Source organism: Lampetra fluviatilis, chromosome 4 (genome assembly GCF_964198595.1).
Source record: "Lampetra fluviatilis chromosome 4, kcLamFluv1.1, whole genome shotgun sequence".
Taxonomy (NCBI): Eukaryota; Metazoa; Chordata; class Hyperoartia; order Petromyzontiformes; family Petromyzontidae; genus Lampetra; species Lampetra fluviatilis.
The window spans coordinates 23,130,125-23,152,723 of NC_136278.1; the positions used below are offsets into that span (position 1 = coordinate 23,130,125).

The window sequence follows — 22,599 nt, forward strand, 5'->3', positions numbered from 1 at the left end:
ACAATACATGCTGGGGAATTGTTATGATATATTCTGTAACATATTGTCTATTAAATACATTAAAGCGTACAGATGTTGTGGTTGAATTTTCCAAGTGGTGGTAAGCACTCACGAACTTGCACATATGTCGTTGACGTGTGTTTATTTTTCATTCCTACCCTCCACACCAAAGTGTCTCTGTGCGTGCGTGCGCGTGAACGTGCGATGTTGAGCGAGCGTGCGCGCACGCGTGAACGCGCGCAACGCCAGCGCGAGTCTGCATGCGTCTGCGCTCGGTGCGCGAGCAAACAGCGCGAGTTTCCTTCTCTCTCCCACCCCACCCACCCACCCCAGCTAGATGGTAGCGTCCGCAAGCGCTCCTACTGGATATTTTAGTCACGGGCGCTCCATCCCTCTCGCGGCTCAGCTCCGTGATTCAGGCGCTCTGGCTCCTACATTCCATCGGTGACATGCTGCCGACACGTCGCAGATGTGTTGCCGTGAAGAGCGGCTGCTCCGAGGGCATTAACAGTGCGGGGCGCGGGAGCCACAGAAGCCCACCTCTCTCGCAAGTAGCACAGACGATGGCTCAAGTTAAATCCGCAAGTGTTTTTGTGCTCGTTTTGGGAATGCTCGTGAGCGCAAAAGGTGAGTTGTGTGTTTGTTTTTTCTCCCCGCTCCGTTCATTCTAAGCTCTGCACCTGTGTACACCGGCTGCTTTAGCAAGGAACATCAAGCGAGTACAACATTACGCATAGCCGACCCAGCAGGTATGTGGTCAGATTTGGGGGTCGTATCTTAAAAGGAACGGATTGTAGTTCTTTCAATAATTGTACTTTTGAATTCACTTTATCGAAGCGAACGCCAATATAGATTTTAACAACTAATCTCTTTACTGCTCCACAAGGATAAATTGAAATTGATTACAGTCAGGGTTTTTTCAAACATGTCTCTTTTCTGGCATGTATTTTCTTAGCCGGGCACAACTACAAATCTGCATTATTCCAATAGGAGTGCTGCTTCTGTCAGTTTCAAAAAGGCTAAAAGAATACAAAAGCTGCTTTTTTCTCTCCTGCTGTGCTGAAGAGTGTGATGTTGGCACCTTGCAACCAGGGCTTGGCATCAACGTAAACTCTCAATAAGTAGCGTGCAAATGGCATCGCTTGTGGCTGCATTGGTAATGAGAAGAAAAAGTGGAAGAAAAAAAAACTCGCTTGATGGAGACATAAAGCACAACTGTGTGGCTTCGTCTCTTAAATTGGTTGATTGGAGGCTGTTGTTGAAAATATTTCCAGGTTCTCTTGCATATGCCTAAATATTTCAACATATATATGAATGTATTCTTGGAGGTACATACAAAGTGCGTTACGTTTGCATGTATCGATGCGTTTACAGAACGAAGCATTTAAAAATATAAATATACATGCAACGTATATGTAATATAAAAGTATACGCATGATGTACAAGCAACTATTAATCAGGCATGCGAGCGTGTAAATAATTTTGCTGTATGCAAATGTGTACATGTAACCATGTATAATTGCAACAAAAAAGTGGATTGGCTGGATGCATTCAGAATGGATGTCGCAACTATACTATACAAAGCATGGTTCTAACCACTTTAAACAAACTGCCAGTTGATCACGAATATGTGGATTCTGGCATGTAAAACAACACAACGCCTGCTAGAAATGCAGGTTTGGTTTGAGCTTAACAATGATTTCTGGTTCAATCCCTCGAAGAAAAAAAAAACATCAAAGTATGCCGCAGTCGGATCCAGCAAGACCAGCGTGCTCCGTCACGTTAATCGGCACCTTGCAGCAATAATAACCAAATGTGCTCATTTAGCAGGAAAGCTTTTGTCTTGTCTGTCTTAAACCGGAAGCATAATTTTTCCTATTTAAATTAAAGCTTACGTGAAGTGCCATGCGATTAATCTTAAATAAAAGAAACCACGTATGAGTTTCGACTCTCGCTCGAGGCTTTTTAATGCATGTGCGGCTTGTGGCACATGAGAACTGAATTGTGCGTGGTCTATTTATAATTCATAGAATCGTATGTTTTGTATCACACTTCATTTTTTGCCACCTAACGTCCTCGTCCACAAAAATGGTAATTTGCTAATTTACGACATTCCACCACAGCAGTGGTTTTAAAAATGCCCGCTCATGATAAAGGGCATGTATTTATCTCCTGATATGAATGCCAATTGCTCATATAACTCTTAAAAATGATCACGTAAACCCTGTTATGAATTATGAAACAAGCTGTGCCTAAAAATATTTCAGTCTATGTTATGCTTTTCCCAAAAGCATTCAATGTACTATTTTTTTATAATTTCAGCAGCCAGGTCGATTTTAAAACTAAAGATGCACATACAATGTATCTGAAAACATAAGGGACATACCAACTATTATGGGAAATGCTACATAATTAGTGAAATACCTGTGGTGACATTTGTCTAAGCATTCAAGGGAAAATCATCCTTACAATAATAAGTTGATTTTAAAAACATGTACTCGACACAGATGTTGTATAGTTTTTGGAGGGGAAAAAAACTGAAATCCTCATGAATTATTTCAGTAGCAGCTTCTCAGCTACATGGGAGCGCACTTCCAGGGCATTATTAGCGCTACTTCATGCAGACAAGCAACGCGGAGAGAAGAAATTAGCATTTACCCCATTGCAGCGCTGTTGTCTGGAATGTAATGGGTTAAATCATGGTTTATATCTTCGTATTCCAGTGTGGGTTTTTTCTGCAAGCTGTTTTTCTAACCATTGTGATGAAACTGAATTTATTAAAAAAAAACGTATTTATTTTCAGTCAGCATTATGGTCAGTCCTCCTATTATTGTGCAACCATTATTGTGTGTGAACAGAGGGAGGAGTGTATATTATTTGTGTACATTTCTTTCCTGTATGTAGCAATCGGCTAAAATATGAGTGGAAATGGAAGGATTCCAGAAATATTGGTATACTGTGCCCCTGTCCTGAGGCAATCAATCTTGTTGTCCAGGACAATCATATTACCGGTCTGTACCATTTGACGAGCCTCAATTTGTTTAATAAACTATTTGGATTGGTATTTTCTAACGTAAGTATTCTATATAGAGCAAAAAATATATACCAGCTCATCCCAGTGGATATGATTATGAATGTGGCTAACGAGCCCATGACTGATGATATGCAACCATGACCTAATCCATCTAAACGAATTGTCTCCCTGCTATGTACCACAATATAAATTCCTGCAAAAGGCCACTGCCCATGACTTCTCACATTGGCATTGCTTTTTACCTTTGTTTCACATGTGCAACCCAGAATCATATATTTTCAAATTAAATCTGCTTTTTTGTTATTCTCACCTTGGCTCGTCAAAAGCAGACAGCAACACATTCCAAATTCAATCAATCAGGATGTGCCACACATATTCTGCCGCTGAATGATGTGCAAAATCCCACTTGTTAATGAATGCAAGGTGTTTGGAGAATGCTATCAAAAAATGCGTGTGAGTGTCAACCATATGGCAGCCCACAGAAGACTGAAATTAGCATCCTGATTACTATTTTCAAGTAAAAGGAAACACATTTTGAATTAATAAATAAATACACCTACATGTGTCTGGTCCTTGTCAATCCACGACTGGATGAAGGTCTCCCCATGTTATGTCAGTCGTGGGGTTGATTAATTCTACTTCACCTCACCGGTCAGTGCAAGGTGGTTGAAGGGGATGACGAGGACTGGATCAGACAATGGTATTTGCAGTTGCTGAGAATCAAACCCATATCGCTGGGTTCATAGCATAGCATTCTCACCACTGTATCAATGCTCAAGCCACGCTATGTCTGAAAAAAAAAACAATACCACGCTGTAAAAATATTGAATTTTTTATGCATATAGGCAATCTAGTTGTAAGAGGTGATTCTAATGCAAATTATATGCGTAATTCTAATACTCATATGCATTGCGTTTTCCATGAAACCACCATTACAGTGTATTTATTTGCAAAAGGGCTGCAGTAAACTGTGAATCCTAATGATATTTCAGAAGATTAGCTTTCATGTTTGGTTCCTCTGCATATTTTTTCGAGAAATTACTTTTAAAAATTAATTTATTATAGTTATGCACTCCATCGCTGTGTCAAATTGTTTATTTTACCAAATAATTGTAAGCATGTCCCAAACAATATGGATCATTTTGGCAATCATGGTCCATCTTGTGAAATGTAATCCGAACATCTCAAAAGCATTAAAATAATGATCACATTAAACTATACCCATAGGTATCATATGAAACACATCGACTCGTGATATATTATAAGTTTGAAGTCTAATAATGCTTCTGCATTCCTAAAACAATAGTCACGATTTACTTCGATCAATATAAGCTCCAATGAATTATGCATGCCTTGTTTAATTTATTACAACTAATTCATGTTTAATTTGGCAAGTTGGCTTCGTGGAATAACCGGGCAACTCGCAATCATACGGTTCTGAGCTCATATCCTGGTTGGGGGTTGGCACAGTCCATCATCCGTCTGTGATCCATAAAATAGGAACCACTTTGTGGGGAAGTCAACATTTATTGTCATACTGATAGACTCACGCCTGCCATAGATACGTGGAATTTCCACCACTAGCTTAGGGCTGTATAAAACAGGAGATTAGCACCGCCTTAATGCTCATTTGAGCAGAAAATCACTTGGGCTTTTTTACTTTTCAGAAGTTGTGTTTTACAGTCGCAAAAATATGTTTTCATTACTTGCTTTGCCAGGGGGGATGTGTTAACGTTGAAACTACAGTTGCTATGTGTATGTGAATATTTTTTGGCTGGTGGTTTTGGACATTCTCTTGTTATAAGCTTCTCTGCGCAATGCCTGCAGCCTAGGACAGTCAACTTAACAGGCTCCCACCTGCTGCTAGAACACAATATTGCACTGGCATGCTCACGCATGATTGTCGAAATGATATGGGCACCCCTGAAAGCCCGACCAACACATTTATTGAAAATGTAACGGTGCATTCGCGCACCGGCAGATGAACCGCTAATGGGGCACGTTCCGTGTTTACAAGACCTTTGCGTAACACACAATTGCACGCCGAGATGCTCATTGTGCCAGCGTTGCTCCCAGTCACGTGGAAGCGTACACGAGAGGAAATTTAGTTTCAAGGGTCATTTTTACATTCGTGTCGTTTAAGCGCGCATGCCCTCGCACCAATATTGTGTAACCAAGTGGACAGTTGTTGGTGGCAAGGTCCTGTGAACTAGAGAATTTTAGGTATTATTGATCGCACTAGGGAACATGTGAATGATGACAGAGACATGCTGGGCATTGGAGTGCATGTATGTGGCAATATAGCAAATCCATTGGTAAGCTGTAAAGAGTGTTTTATATACCGTATGCATTTTGCTGATGAATGGGTTTAATGCATCCACTGTGGTTTACTTGCACAAATTCAAGAGAACTGCTTTATCTGAAACCCTATTACATTTTCTTTCCTTTTGTCCACGGGCTCAGACCAATCCACAGATTTTCCCCGTTATCGCAGAGCTTGTTTTACTGTAATCTGCATTCATCTGTGATTTTTTTTCTCCCCGCAGGATGGGAAGATATATTTGCAATGATAGTTAGGGATTATCAGATTCCCAAATGGCAACTTGCCCTCCCCCCCACGACTTCATCACAGATAAGGGAGATGCTACTATTGAAAGGGGTGTTAGTCAGGGGTTCTTGGATATTTTTATGCATGAAAAAAAACTTCAGAACTGTTCTACGACAATGTAATATTGTGTTTTTTTCCATTCATATTCTGCCATTTACAAGGCATCTCTCTCTATATAAATACATCATGGTCTTTGTGTTCCCCTAGCATTATACGACTCACATGAATCATCAATGTGTTCCTATGGTGTCATACGATTCACAGAGTAAACGAGATGTTAGATGTCAGCATTGCTTCCTGGAAAAATCAATACATGAGGCTGCTGCTGTTCCTATACAATCCTATACCAAGCCGATTGATTCATATACAAACCTTGAGGACCCTAACAGGATGCCAATATATTTTTTTGGCCAATGCATGACATTTAAAATATCATATTTTTCACATAAAAACGCACAATTGCACATAATTATAACAAACATGCCTAATGTATCAATTTTCAATAACTTAGCCACACCTTATCTCAGTTCAAACACTACATCTCACAACCAAATGCATGTCTCAATGGTGAAATTGACATTGCTATATATATAATAATGATGCCCTGTGGGTGATATTCTAATGGAAAACGTGTGTTCATGCTATGCTCTTTACGGTGTAAGTCAAACAGGTATTTCATTGTGATGAAGGAGTCGGGGTAGAGTAGCTCTTAGTGACATACATCACACGACGATCAAATCTGCAACCTCCTGTACACCAGGCGAGGTAGTTAACATCTCGCCACCGAGGCATCCCTTGTGGTAGCCGGTTCCGTTTGACCTCCCGGTGTCGCAGTTCAATGGCCAAATGTATTTAATCCCCCTACCCCCTCCAAAGCCGTCCCTGTCCACCCAGTAGTGTACATGGGTGGACAAGGGTGGGGGGGGTGAGCTGCATTAACCGTGGCAACCTACCACTAATCAGCATACTCTGTCACCCACCTACAGTTATTTCCCCAATTTTTTCTCTTTCAATTTCTGTTTCGAATAATCTCCCAGAGGATGTTACGCTTGACCAATGCGGTCGACACAAACTAACGGGTAATTTTATATGTAATGAGCCACATGAGTGCTGTACAAATGGAGCATTCTGGCAAAGTGGTAATTTCATACAGCACGATGCCCTTGTTTGCCCCCCAATGCCCTTCCCCCACCCCCCTTTGTACTTTTTAATTGCTTGTGCTACGATACCGTTCCAGCGTGTTTACCTTCCTGTCTTTCCATTTTCAACTTAACTTTCTCTACCATTTCCCAGTGGAGGTGGACAAAAATCTATTCTCAGACAGAATACACGATCTGCATGCTCAGCGCATTTTGTCCACTACTGGGCCAGGGCTTCCCATTTAACCCTCATGAGGGACATGATGGTTAATTGACCATACTTCCTCCATGCTGTTCAGTGCAATTTGGTGAATGTAGTAGGAGCACTGATTGATTTTTGTGCACTGCCCTCTACATGCCACAATGCCTATTACACTGGTATGTTTGTGCTTGGTGACTCTGCATCCAAGCTCCATCCTGGTTTTTAAAAATCCTGCTTAGCTTCTGAGGCCTCGGAAAATCAGGTGCATGACTAGTCGTTCATAAATATGCAGACTACAACGACGATATTGAATTCTAAATAACCCAGCAATATACAGGTTAGTAATCACATTAAATGTCACAACTAAATGAAAAAAATGATCCTCTGAATTTAATATAACCTATTGTGATGAGTCGTTATTTGATGGTCTTTTCAATCAAATTACGAACCAAATATATCCTTTGTCATGAAAGGAATAAACTGATGTTTACAACAGTTGTGTGCTATACACACCAATGGATTGTTAAAAATTGTAATGTCTTCTCATAGACAACAATGTCTTTTACAACAATTGATGTACACCTAAATAATGCTTCTGTATAAATTCAAAATCTTGTCAGGAAATTGTAATTACTATGCAGATTTTAACTGCATCATCTATCTACTTGGCATCATACCTGTGCTGTACGCTTTGACTTTGTGCATAATGTACCTATTTTCCTCTGCATGACATCAAGCTTTTGGACTATGTGTTTGGACTATACCGAATTGAACAAATAGTGTACATGAAAAAATAATGGAGACAAATATGTTCCCTTCGTGACACGAATAAACTTTTGACCATGGCAATTTTAAACTCTCTCAGGCTACATTAAATTAAATAACTTCGGGTCTCAGCAGGCATTGAGGTTAATCGTTTAACTTATAAAAGAATCATGTAAACGGATCCATCATAAAAGATATGTATACTGGATTATAAAAAATGTCCAGGGCTGCTGTACTGTTTAGTTTGTGATGATTATTGCAGAGACAACCCCTTCTGCAAATGCCCAGAGCTGATAATGATGACAATTAGGTGTTCATAACCTATGCATAATGTAACTATTTAAAATTTTAATACATTCAATGATGCCCTTGCCTGATCTATGAACATGCAGTAATTAGTATTTATTGACAATTAGCTGGGTACACAGCTATCAGCATGTGCTCAGTATTGATTTCTGCTTGAGTAAGGTGTTGGAAATAACATATGTGACCAACGCATGAAGTGGATTTGTCAGACTAATGCTCTGAAATGCTGACCTTCGAATGTAGAAGCAAGTATGATGCATGTGGGCAATGCATTAAAGTCTTATCTGCTATGTACACACGTGGGGAGGATATAAATGAATGCTACATATGTCGCCAAATTCAATGGAGAGTAAATTGAGCACATCCTATTAATAATTGATACTAATTGCATGCATAATATATTACTTTCCATTATTTATCGATTAAATGTAGGCAATTTAAACAAGTGGTATTAATTTTATTTAAAAATGTTGTTGCCTGAGCAAAGCTTACAATATGTATTAGATAATAATGATAATGGCACATACAGGGTTTGCAAGGCACATTGTGTGAGATGAAAACCTAAATGTATTGACTCGCTTTTTATTCACGTCTCTGTGCACGTATTATTGTGGGGAGCGGTAGCATAGCGAGGTTAGCACACTGTGTAACGAACCCGACGTCCCGCGTTCGATTCCCGCTCATGGCCAGTAACAGTGGCAGATATCCGAAGCGGTCCTGTGCCTCTTCTAAGTTTCGTCAGCCTAAAATTCGCATCTGGTGCGATATGTAAACGTTAGCACTGGGGAGACAAAGGCGACCAGGTGTGGTGCTAGCCACCCATCCACTCACGTGCCGCGTTGGTCTTAGTAGGTATTCGCTACCAGCACTTGTCCTAACAGTCCGTTAAAAGCTACACAAACGATATTTATATGGAGGGAGGAGGGGGAGATGGTGGCACACTGGTTAGTCTGCTGCACATCAAACCACGGTGACTTAAGTTACACAAATTATGTTAATGACAAAGTGTTATTAGAACTTGTCCCGGGCCTCCCCTAGGTTGACTTAGCCTTACATGAGTTATCAAGTTGCTGATAATAGTGTCACAGGGTACTTGTTGCAGTGTGTAACATCATCATTCGGGATACAAATGCGACAGAGGGGTGCTAGCCACGCCCATCCTCTTGTTCATCATTCAAATCATAATAGTTGCTCACTAACAGTACTGGCCCCATTAGTCTGCACGGCTATGACAGGATGTTTGCAATTGCATTAAATGTGTTTTAAAACTAGCACAGTAACTTTGCCTGTACTCTTTGTGCATCGTTAATTGTATGCCTTATTATGATTGCCGCACATTCATTACATGTGTCATAAATTCACGTCCATTATTTTCAAGTGATACACCCATTGGCCTAGAAATACGAATACATAACCCCACGTTTATTCAAGGAACAGGAATACAATGGAGATTGCCTGCAGTGGCATGATGGGAGCCTTCCATATTCACACAAGAAATCAGCAGGTGGCATACTTATGTTATGCCGTCCGAGCATACATTTTTGTTAAATTAGGATTAATTTGAATTCATTATAGTGAACTCGAGAATAACATCTTTTTAAGATGACAAATTATCACGTACGAGTTAGGTGTGCGCATTCACATTCAAAGCGTGTGGCCAGTTGCTTCATGGAAAGGCTTCCAGTTTACAAAGCGTTAATAATGCTTTGGAAGGAATGCAGAATAATTACAGCAGGCAAGTTGTCACATTGTTCCTTCCGACATCTCAATTCTCATCTCAGAACAAGGGGAGTCCCTGTGCCCTATTGGCTACGTGAAGTACCATTTAAGATATTGAACGCCCTTTGTTCATAAATAGACCACCACTGGCACATTGTGTTTGTTAATAGTCCACTTGTGCCTGATTTTGAATGAAATGCATATTGTAAAATCTGTTTAAAGCAACAATAGCAGACTGTCAAATCCATGAGTGTTCAAGCATATGATTAAAGTGGCCACGAGAAGGCATGTCTAAAAATGGACAACAAATCCACGTTTGCAGTATGAATTGTGATAAGTTATTGTATTACTTCAAAATAGATTTTTATCATAAATGAAGCTGGCATTGTCCGAATAAAGAGACGCGCCATGTGTCCATTGCGTAGAAGGATTTGCCCTTAAACGTCCTCGAAATTAAATTAAAATTAATAAAAATAAAACAATGTTTTATTTTTTATTAATTTTAACAATGTTTTATTTTGATTAATTTTAATTTCATTTTTTTACCTACGTGACTTTCACGAAATAACTAAGAGTATGAATCCTTGCAGTCACGAAAGCTTCAAATCTAGAATGGACACGGAGGTAACCTGTACATCCCGCGTTTAGACTGCTCTCCCGTCCGCATGCCTATCGCCGACTGGACCTTTGACTCGTTTGACTCGGTCTTTGAATCTCTCTCTCTCTTGGTTGCTGACCTCGTACATCGCAGCAGCATGACATCCCTCTCACCTTGAACCTCATGCGACAGAGCCTTTCGAGTATCGTTCGAGGATCTGTGCCATTAGTGCATTTGCAAAGCAGCGATGAGTGGTGAAGTTGGCTCATTTATGGAACCTTCCACTCGCACACTTCCAAATCGACCACAGGCCATGTCCAATGCTAGGAAGACTCCACCTCAGTTACCAACAACTTTTAATCAATACTCGAAGAAAATTAAACGCTGTTAAATATCCAAGGCATTGTCTTATATAATCTGTTTAATTCATACTGAGGGTGGAGTAGTGGCACAGTGGTTAGCACACCCTTCTGCAAAGATGGCAACCTTAGTTTGATTCCCGGCCACATCTAACATTAGTGTTAAGTGATATCTGAACCAGTCCAATCCATCACCCCAGCTTCACTAACCTGCATTGACCAGCATGGTCACGTATGGTAAAACCCCCACGACTGGCACAGTGTTTGGAGGCCTTCATCATGATTGACAATGGGTTTGAAATAGCAATTATTTTGACTTCGTAATCATATCCGCTTTTCACATACATTATCATCATCAGCCACGTTCTGTCCACTGTCAAATGGTGGTCTCTGCCAAGTGTATATATTTTTAGCTTTTCAGTGGAGACAAAATTTTATGTATATGGCTGAAAAGTTTTGAATCGTTTATGCTAATGTAAAATTATAATTTGCCCAGTTTATGCAAATAGCAAGGCACCTGACTGGACAATTTATATTTCAATTAAAATATTAAAAACCTGTTCCTTTATTAATACTAACAGAGCACGCTGGTCTTCTGGCAACAGAGGACCATGGGAAGGACAGATGTTTTTCACATGCAGTAAAGCTCCTTATGGAGAGGATTAACTTGTAGTTGCTTGCCAAAATTCATTTATACATATAATGCTATGTGCAATGTGCAGTACCTGCTTATAAGGAAGTTAGCAGCTGTTCCAGAGGAGCGTTTCTAATTATAAATAACCCCTAAAGGTGCAGAGGTTTCGAGGGAAGAAGAAAAGGATGGAGTGGTAGGGGATTTGGGGATGTTATGATTTCATAGAAAAAGGAATATCCCTAAAGAAATTAAAATTGCCCTTAATCATTGTTACCACCTGTATGCCCAGCAGTAGACCTTACAGTTAGTAATTAGTTGCACGACATACATACAGCATCCTCTATCACGGCATTGTAGCTGAGGGAATCTGTCATGGAAAGAGATATGGAATGTTCCATTACCAAATGCCCTACATGTGTGTGTGTGACCCCAAATTTAATGTCAGAGCATGTCCAACACTGGTCCTTTGGAATAAAGGAGCCCTATTGGGTTGTCATGACCTAGGTCAAAACCTCCTACAATTGTGGTATTTTCCTGACTGCCTCAAAGGAGCTCGACAGCCGAACTTAACAGAAGTAATAGGCGACAGAAGCTCCTGGGGAAAGTGTTCCCACTGAAATTCAAGATCTGGCTTCATCACACGCACATTGTCTTATGCTGGACACGTTAATTTCCAACAGAAGGTTCACGCAGCAGAACTGAATGGAATGTAAAACACCAAAAGGTTTACCCTGCACAGTGTTGAAATCGGTGCAACAGAGACTGCCTCCCTCTTTCAAGGATGATGCAGCTCATGCGCGAGCCGTAGATGAAAAGTAGCATGTTTGGGTTACTCCTCTTTTCCCCACAAAATGTGATTCATCAACTGACTCGGTGAAATAATTTTACATCACAGACAATTAGAACGCACAGCCAATTAAGAACCTTGCCAATGGCCTTTCATTTTCACTGGCAATTACATGCCTACGTATGTTTTTGCCGGGTCAATAATGCTACCCTCTAAACCTCTATCACCGTAACAGAATGATATAAAGCAGGGTACATGCCATGTTTTAATTACATGCCGAAACAGAGCAACATCAAACAAAGTGGGCATTAAAAACGAAGCATAAGGAATTAGGTACACAGAGATTAGCTTCATCTGAACCAAGAACACAGCTTGACATCCATGACATTATGCTCCATCCCCTCTGGCTGTCTGCACAGCTGATGTCATCCCTCTTTTCAAGTCCAGGCTTACGAATTTCCTCTTCTCCTCTGATTATGGCTGACCATTTTAATGGATCCAAATAATTAGATGAGTACAGTTACTATCTTCTCCAGCACCCTAACCCTCTGCTTAAGTAACTCTCTTCACTTACAAAGTGCATTGTTCCTCCATATGATGTTATAATGTGCGTGTCTTGATTTTTTATCCAGTGTTGTGATATGCAGTGGTGTTTAAATTAGTTATGAATGCAAATTGCATTGTGTTGTATTTATGAATGCAAGTCAACATATTCCAGCTGGGTGGCTGACAGGTCATTGGCCACAAATCAACCACAATATCTTGCTGATCTCGTCAAGGAGCATAAACCATCACGAAAACTCCGGTCACTCTCGCTGCAGCTTTTGGCTAACCATCGAACAAAGACGGCCACTGCATCGCGTGCATTCAGATGTGCTTTCATAGCCATCTGGAATGATCTTCCTTCCGAAATTAGGAAGCCACTGGATCTATGCACCTTTCAATAATGTAGATTGAAAAGTGATTTCTTTAGAACTGAGTTTTGTGATTGAAATTTGATATCCTTCTCCCACACCTCCGATTTGCCCAGCTAGCTGCATACGGTGCAAAATAAGTTCAACATACATACATGTAAGAGTGCTGATCTTGCACCACTGAGATATCGTATTTGAATCCAAATATCCACGAGTCGTTAAACCAGGTTCCCATGTGGAGTCACGCGGTGACCTAAGCCGAATCACTAATGACAGCACAAAGAAGAAACATACTCCATCACATTCAATTTGTTGTTGCACTTAATCTGGAGAAATTCCAACTCTTGAGATTGGAAAATATTGGTTTGACTGTCAAACCAACATTGCTTTCAGTGACAAAGTGGGTGGGGAAGTGCCGGCACTACTGTGTGGGCCAGAGGTCACGTGAAGGTATCTCAAAAGTAGTTTTGTGATATTTGCTTCTGTGGGTCACACGCTAAAAACACAAAGGGTCACACTGCTCTGTTAGAGATCTGAATGAATACGTGATCTCATGACGTGACGCCGATAGCACAATCGGGATACAATTGAGGAGAAACACAACAGCAATTCCAAGATTATATACCCGGAGAGAAAGAAAAAAACTCAACACATTAGTCAATATCACTGCCATAAAAGGAAAACTATACATAGGTGATGTTTCAGGCAATGGCCTTTCATAGCATATAAATTGAGAATGCTGTAATATAAATTGTTCGATAAATTGTAGCCTGTTGTGCACAATATACAGAACATCTAGATTTGACAACCAATCAACCATTTGTAACACATCATTATGACTATAATAACCAATTGTAGAGTAGGACTAAGGTAAATGCCTCGTACTCACAATACATATAAATGCACGTGTGTGTGGAGGTGATATGGGTAGAGAGGTGGTGTAGCGGTAAGCGCTCTATGCTACGAACCCGGCGAACCGACTTTGATTGCCGCTCATGGTCAACACCAGTGACTATTATCTGAACCGGTTCTGGGCCTCCCCTATGTAGACTCAGCCTCAAATGAGTACCTGGTGCAGTGCGTTAACAGCGCCACTGGGCAGACAAAAGGGATGTGATGCTGGCCACCCACCCCCTCGTGTGCTGTGCTGGCCTTCATAGATGCTCGCTAACAAAACCTGCCCCAACTGTCTGTTACAGGCTATACGGATAATCTTTGTCTTTGATATGGCTGTTGTTTCATTAAGTCGGCACAATACTAAATACGTACAGACACACTGTAATATTAACATACATATGCAGTAACTTATTCTACTGCTACTGAGATCCTGATCTTAATCATAATAAGCATAGCCATGTCCTCTAGTGATTGGCAGTAGTTCTATGTTATCCAACCAAAACACGCAGTCCAGGAATTTTTTTTCTTTCTGGAAAATAGCCATTGGGGCTGAAGCTTGGAATATTATTCAGCTTCAGCAAAAATTGAAATCTATATATTTGACAGCGAGTGGCATAAGCTAAGGATTATGATGAGAACAGGCCTCTTAGTGCATTTCATCTTCATTTTTAGAGTGGAATTGTGGAATAATTTTTTAAAGACATTTATTTCAATTATATGGAATTATATTTATAAGTAAATTCGCCCGATGATTCTCAAATTATATTTTTCTATCAAAATTATTTCGATTAATTGCATGTTACTCTTATTACAGCTTACCTCAATGAAACAAAACAAATATTTTTACGTATGTTTTTGTTAATTTATGACATTTATTTGTTCATATACTTACTCAATATCTATAATATTACGTGGTTTTATTGTACAGGTTTTATTGGCTGGTTTAATATTTTTAAAAAATCTCTTGACATGTTCACATTTTGACGATAGTGCCTTCTTCAAAGAAGGTTTCTGAATGTAAAAATATTCCTATTTTTTATGCTTATCTGGGACCTGTCATGTATTGAATTGCGTACATATATATGTATGTTTGACAAAGTTATCCATGCCCGTAGTTTTAATGTATTACAATGACAAACATCCCTATGTGGCGTCAACAGCCTATTGGGGCAAGTAGCGAGTAGCACCTATGAAGGCCAGCAGAGGACATAACGGGGTGGGTGGCCAACACTACGCCCGGCCGCCTTTGTCTCCCAGTGTTGATGTTTACCACAACGCAGAAGTTACTCATTAAAGGCTAAGTTTACCTAGTATAGGGCCAGAACCGGTTCATGTATATAGGACTTCTTTCACACTCTACGGAGGTGCTGTGGAAGGACAAACGTTGTTGGCTGTGAGCAAGATTAAAACTTGGGTCGCTAGGTTTGTAGCACACTAACCACTGCGCCACCGCTCCTCATATATTACACGCACACATACATACACAAATAAACTCACACATATAGATGTTGATCATTCCAATATGTATAGATTTTATTTAAATATTTATGAAATTAATAAAGATACCGATATCACAAAATGGTCTCATCAATTTTCTTCCATAGCATAAATTAGGCAGCGATAGCCACAAGTGACATACAGTGAAAGATGATGTTGCCAAGGATATGTTTCCTGATATTTTCCAAAGCATTGTAGTGACCTATTTGATTCGAAAGGTGCTGATTGTAGGCTCACAAAGGAGTAGATACAATTTCACGAATGATTTTTGGTTTTAGGTCATGAGCAAAGCAGAGAGGGCTTTGACTGGTGATGTTCTCAATTTGAAAAGAATGGGGGCGTGTTCCTTGACTGCAACATCACCCACCAACCAATGATTTACATGCCCTAACAGGATTGCTTTAATTATCCTAAGATGTCACAGCTACTCCAAAGTCCCATCGTAATAATATGCAGAGAAATATTCACAGCAAAACTAATTCATTTTAATTCATTGCTGTCGAAAAACTATAGAAAATTAGAATTATGCATCATGCTATGTAAATAAATTAAATATATTTAAAGAACAGCGACTTTATGTTGTGCTATGTGTGATGATGATGACCTTAAATGTACAAATATAGTATAGCCATTCTTTTAGCAGACATTTACATACATTATTGTAATCAATAATCCAAAACCTTCCATCTTTCCGCAGTGAAAAGAAGCCATGAATAATTTCTACGTGAAATAGCTCAATGAGGGACTGGGGAACGACCTGGAGATGTGCTAGGTCATCGTGTGAATTGTTTTGATACATTGATATGCTAGTGCTCCCTTGACTTAAAGAATATGTAAGTGAACCCACATACAATAATTTCATACTCCAGCTCCCCTGGTGACTGTAACTCCATGATATTAATCAGAGAGGGCAGTTGAGAAGGTTGGCTTTCTTTTTATTGAGTCCTTTTCATGCCAGTTTTAAAGTCAAGCTGGCCTTACTCAGTGTTATGGGAAGATCATTGCAAACCATAGTGTTCTACAGAGGCTGGTTGGCAGCATTCCTAATTCATTTTACAATATTAAATAGCCCATAGTGGTTTTCAAAGGTACTGGCCACTGAGTGATTGTGCAAATGCCAAACTAACTTTCCAGTGAAAAAAACCCAACTCAAAGCAACCGAAGGTAGCCTTGCAGCTTCACATAAACATCATTATATACAAATACGAAGCACAATATGGGATGAATACTGCCATTTAGAATTACCATTTTGTAAAAGCAGAACAGGTGCTACTGCTGTGTCCTGTGGTTGGTAATGAAACGTAATATAAGAATACTTTTTCCCATTTTTGGCAATAAAACAGGTGTTCAAATGTTAAAACACCAAACAGAAACCTTTTGCAAGGAATCATGTCTGCATTAAGCACATACTTGTGGTGAACATGCAAAGAAAAACGCATGCTCTGGTAGTGTATGCATTGTCTTTAAAACTGATTGGTCCACACCAGAGACAGCTTTTGTTTAGAGCCTAGTCTCAAACAGTGTTAGGTGCCAAAGGGGTACAGCACAAAGACAATGTACTATCAGGACATTGGGAGCTCGTGGTGATACTGGCAAGGGAGGTCCCAATCAAATGTAACTCCATCGCACAATTCACGATTCACTGGGACACAAGTGGACTGATAATTCATATAATGGGCTGTAAATTAATTATTCTTGATGCTAAAGATCAAATACAGAGGCAGCATATGAAGGCTGCTAACACAGCACACAAGGACATAACAGTGCATGCCTTGAGCACTGCTGAAACCGCAAAGACTGAAATGCTGCTTGTTTTTCTAGTAATAATAATACAGTATAACATACAATTTAGAGTACAATTTTGGTGAGGATAAAGGCCTCCCTATGCCATATCGGTCGTGGAAATTGTTTGACCAATCTTCATCATACCGATCAGTGCGAGATGAAGGTCGGATTGTGGATCAGCACTGGTTCCGATATCAATCACTAGTTATGTTAGCCGTTTCCAAGAATCAAAATTGGGTAACCAGGTGCAGATGCAATGCACTAACCACTGAGCCACCATAACCCCCATTTAGTTATTTAGGTGCACGTATATTGTATGCTTTAGAACATTGATTAATAGGCAGGTTATTTGCAGATTAACTGCTAGTTTACTCCTAGATAATCTACCAAATGTGCATAGATGATTTATACATCTTACCTCTACTTGGAAATGTTTCAGGGTATAAGAATACTGCATAATTGACTGATGGTAAACATTGGTAATTATACGTTGGCATTATAAATCTGTGTCAAATTTGAAATAGCATTTTCCCAAATTGTCAATGTTGGTAAATTGGCCCTTTTACTGTACAGTTATTTTATCTTCAAGGTAAGAAAACCCGGTGCTGTATCAAACGAAGGTGAATACGCTGCAGCCCTTGCTACTGAGCAACGATGAGATGGGATGCACAGACACACACATCCCCCTCCAACTTATTTCAAAGGTTCTCATTTGTACCCACGCATCCTCTGCAATTTTGCTTCAGCTTCACGGAAAACGTTTCCACTTCGCGACCTTGCTTCTTAGAAGCACAATCACGTTGCCTTGGGTCAGCTCTGCGTCTGGTTGCAGTGTGTCCTGCCAGCTCGTACACGGGTGTCCTTGGTGGTGTCGTTTGAATACGGTTCCCTTGCAAGCACTGCTGTGGTGAGCCGCTAGTTACCATTTGAAGCACATGTCCCGGAGAGTATTTAGGAGGGTCAGTGCATCTGAGCGAGTGGCATTTTTGCCATTTCATTCTTCTTTTCACATAAATATGAATGCGGGCAAATTTGCAGCAGTTAGTTCACCCCTTTTTATAGATGAAGAATGTTGTGCAATTGAAATTGCAGTGACTCACGCGTCTATCTCTCAGAGGTTAGGCAAATTATTATGCAGTGTCTGTTGAACTAGATCGCTCTAGGTTTAAACACATATGTGGGTTAATGATATTGGTTGCGACTGCTTCGTTGCTTTTACAAGGTCATGAATCTTCGTTTGACGATTTTTGCTTATTTAGTGTTTCGACACAGGAGGCATATCTTACTGGCCAGACGTGTTTCTGCATGATCACCTTCATCATTTGCAAACTTCTAATATATTTACGTGATGACAAACCATGAAATGTGGTTTGATGGTCGCTGTTGTAACATCCATTGAAATGTGATGTATTTAACTGTTGCTATTATTGACTTGGAGTGGACATTTGCCTACCGTTAACATACTATTATCAAGCCCATATACTCTAAGAGAGACATCCAATTTAAAGGCAAGCTAATTTCCTCATGAGATGTACATATTTCTGTCCAACAAGTCAGGCAAATACTCAAAGTCTAACACGCACACATATGAAGAGCATTGCCATTTATGTTACATTAAATAATTTGTTTAATGTACATATAATTGGGAGCAGGAACTTTGTACAGATTGGAAAGAAGCAAATGCACTTTTTTTGTGTCTCTGCTGTGCACCATTGAATGGAGTGTCGTTTAATTAGCACAGCTTAGTTTAACACTAGCATGTCAAGTGAATACCAAAAAGTGTTTCAGCTCTATAGGTTACATAATATAGCACGAACTATGTGGGTGGCAGTGGATAATGAAATGTTAACATAACGTCACACAAGGCGCCGCACAGACATTGCTCATTTTTATGCGGTGTTCAAAATGGGATTTGACATTTGCGTAATCGCACATCTATGTGACAGAGTAGTAACACTTTTGCCTCATCGCAAAAATAACCGAGGTATTTTTTCCTGACCCGGGCACCTTTCTGCGTCGAGTTTGTAAGATCTTGCTCGGTTCTGCATTGGTTTCCTCCGGAAGGTACAAGCATAGAATATCGTTGGTGTTGGTCAAACATCCCAATGCAGGACTCTCCTGAAAAATAGTCTGAGCACTCAGTGTGGCTTTGCTCAGTCAAAAAAATGTTGCACCTTCTAGATATCAAGATGCCAGGGTTTGAAAAAAAAAACACAACATGGCTGCTTATGATTAGTGCCTTATTCTTAAAATAATGTTGACTCTTATCTAGCTATAAAACACACTCACGGGTGCTGGAAACTAATTTGAAATCAAGCAACGTACTAAGCCTACTTAAATAGTTTATAACAGTGCAGTCAGTATTAGGCGTTTTTTTTGTTCCTCAAGCAATGGTATGAATCATCGTACTTGTAATAAAACTCCACCTAACACATAACATAATGAGCACAGCCAATTTATGCATTCATCATTATAATGTAATTTCCAGCATGGTGGGCCTAAGTACGGTGCGAAAGAAGTTCAACATACGTACATGCATATATGAAGACGACACCATTTTTGTTGGTGATCGGGTTTGTTTTGGCTACACTTCACCATACTAGTCCTTTCCAGCTAAGACCCCGCTTGCTTGCCCATCGCCACATATATAACCTTGTTGTAGCTGCTCTCTCGCTGGTTCAGCAGTTCCACTGCTGGATTATATTGTTTCCGCCTGAGGACGACCGCTTGTGTTGCGATCGCAACGTCGTGATTTATTTCATTTCATACCTACGTGACTTTAACGAAAGAACCAAAGAGTATGGATTCCTGCAGTCACGAAAGCTTCAAATCAAGATAGTCAATTGAAGTTGGTGAAGGGGGTGCCCGAAACCGATTAAGATACCATTGGTGTCACTCACCGCTGTTTTTAGCGATAGCCACCACTTTGCCCTAACCAAGTATCATCATCGTCATCATCGATGGCCGTGTTCTCCTCTACTGTTGCATGGCTGTCATCAACACTTCCAATGGTCCCGTGATGTCACAACCCATCTAGCTCCACAGTCTATGAACGTATCACTCCATTTCCATGGTGGATGTCTTCTCATGAGTCCTCCCTGCCCTGACTGCCACTCCGTTACCATTCTTGTCCATTGACCTTCAACACTCCGAGCAGCTTGTCCTGTCTTCCTAACAGCTGTTAAGATATCTCTGATTTGCCTTTGTTCCCTTATCTGTGGTTTATCTTTCTGTCGCTCAGATGTAATGCCCGATATGTATCTCTCTGTGCGTCTCTGTGTACTTTTCAGCTTGTACAATATTTCCCTTGTATTTGTCAATGTCTGTTCTGATACATCCATCATAGCTGGTAATATGCAGCACACTGGTTCTAAACGTTATTCGGTGTTATTTTTTAATCGCAGTATTAAACTCAGTTTTCTAAGGGGCATTCCTACATTGGCGTATTCATCATTTTGACCACAGCCCACCTTCAATAACTGCCATAGGTATACAGCTTCAGTTGTGTCCCTCCAAAATATACCCTTAATTGTTAGGTAATCTTCTTGTGTTTGACTTTTGTTTAACTGAGATTTAATGATCAGAATATTTATTAATACTGGAGAAATCCGATGAGCTATAAAGCTCTTTTTTACAGATGTCCAGTAGGTGCAGGTCAGAACATTACAACAAACAATATAAAACACGACAGGCATACACAGTATAGGAAAGGTAAGCAAATCACTTGAACATTTATACAAACAAAACAAAATGTTTTACCTTCCCAGGTAAATCCCACTGAGCTATTACCTTCTTTTTCACAAGTGACCTGGCCATATTTATCTTTAACACAACTTCACAGCCTTATGTATTAAGTTCTTCAATCAATTTCTGTTTTTAATTTCCATTGGTTGTCGTGAGGATTGTCAACAACAAATTAATAATTTTCTCCACGTAAGTTCACGCCTTGATTTTTAAAAATGTTTTTGAGGAAAACATCTAATATCGCTATGAATAATATCCAATATTTTACAAACTCATCTTGGATCAATCACAAAAAACATTCCAACTACATCACTAACTATGTGTGCAGATTTACCACCTCTGCTATGCTATTGACAGGTCAACGTTGTATGCATACCAATATTACCGTTATTATTGATTATTCGCTAATGACGATTGTGCTCCTGTTTTCATATAATAACTGCATATTTGGGAGAGATGCTATATATATATGAGATGAGTTCTCATATCATTGTTGTTGGCCAGTGAATTCTGCTTGCTCATTATTTTTAATGAAGCGTTGCAGCAGTGTTTGCGAAGACATCTGGGGAACCAATACGTTTTAATTAATTTATACGTGTGTAATTTCACTCATGTATCATTATTATTATAACAAGTCATTTTGTTAAAACAATGTTGGTCAGAATTTTCTGAGTAAACTAAATAACGGATTTAATTGGCTCGTGCCTTTTCATATTTTTGTAGTCCTCATCCCTGACGCGATAAACATTTGCGTTTGCAGTTTTGTGGAGGTGCATCACTGTAAACAGCAGAAATTCCGTGTCCCTGCTCTCAGAAATGTGCTCTGCTTTAGCTTCATTCAAGGCCATTATATGTGCAATATATCTATAAGCTTGTCTGTGCACGAGCATCAGTAAATCACTGCATTTCAGTTCCCCTTCATATTCATTTCCAAAGTTGCATTCTCACTCATGGGTGCTTCAGCCATATCATTACACGTACGTAGCCATCTGATGAATGCCGTTATGTTTCTCATGTTAATGATGGCTTTGTTGTAATTGCCATAGGGCATACGTGACTAAAACCACATTTTATTAACTTGAGAAATAAATTGCTCTTGTAAGAAATGGTTGATAATACAGGTGTGTGCTGCAGGGTTTTTACATTTGTATTTTATATAGATCATCACATGGCCTGGATCTTGTCTCAAGTTTTATTATGAACAAAATGGATCCAATTTACTATTCCACATAATCTATCAGAACAAAATGCTTCGAGTGAATAATATACATTTTAATCGCACACATAGACAGATATTTTTAGATGTAGAACTGTGATGAATAATAACTGGAACACACACACACGCACTTTCCTGAGGATCTCTAATTATAGTATCCTCTTCAGCACGAACCAAACCACCCTACAAATACAGTACACCGATAAGAAATTCCATAAACATAAATAACTCCATAGTAAACCACCTTTTAAAGAGAAAAATCACGTGGGGAAGAGTAATGACAAACACTGAGAGCAAAAGTGTAGACACAGCTAAACTGTGCAGGTAGCTCAGCCACCTGTCAGAAAACTTTTCCATTTTACTTGCTCGCCGAGAAGAACAATGCTTTCTATGGG

At 39.7% G+C, this 22,599-nt stretch overlaps 1 protein-coding gene across 2 annotated transcripts in view; it reads left to right on the forward strand.

Moving 5' to 3' along the window:
• The first annotated feature begins 309 nt into the window (after positions 1–309).
• LOC144931684 (CUB and sushi domain-containing protein 3-like) overlaps positions 310–22,599 on the forward strand; it is a 454,944-nt gene continuing 432,654 nt past the window's right edge. For both annotated transcript variants that reach the window (XM_078855833.1, XM_078855834.1), the window contains exon 1: positions 310–627. In XM_078855833.1, coding sequence (XP_078711959.1) covers positions 450–627 — 178 coding nt within the window. In that variant the 5' untranslated portion in view covers positions 310–449. The remainder of the gene's footprint in view (positions 628–22,599) is intronic.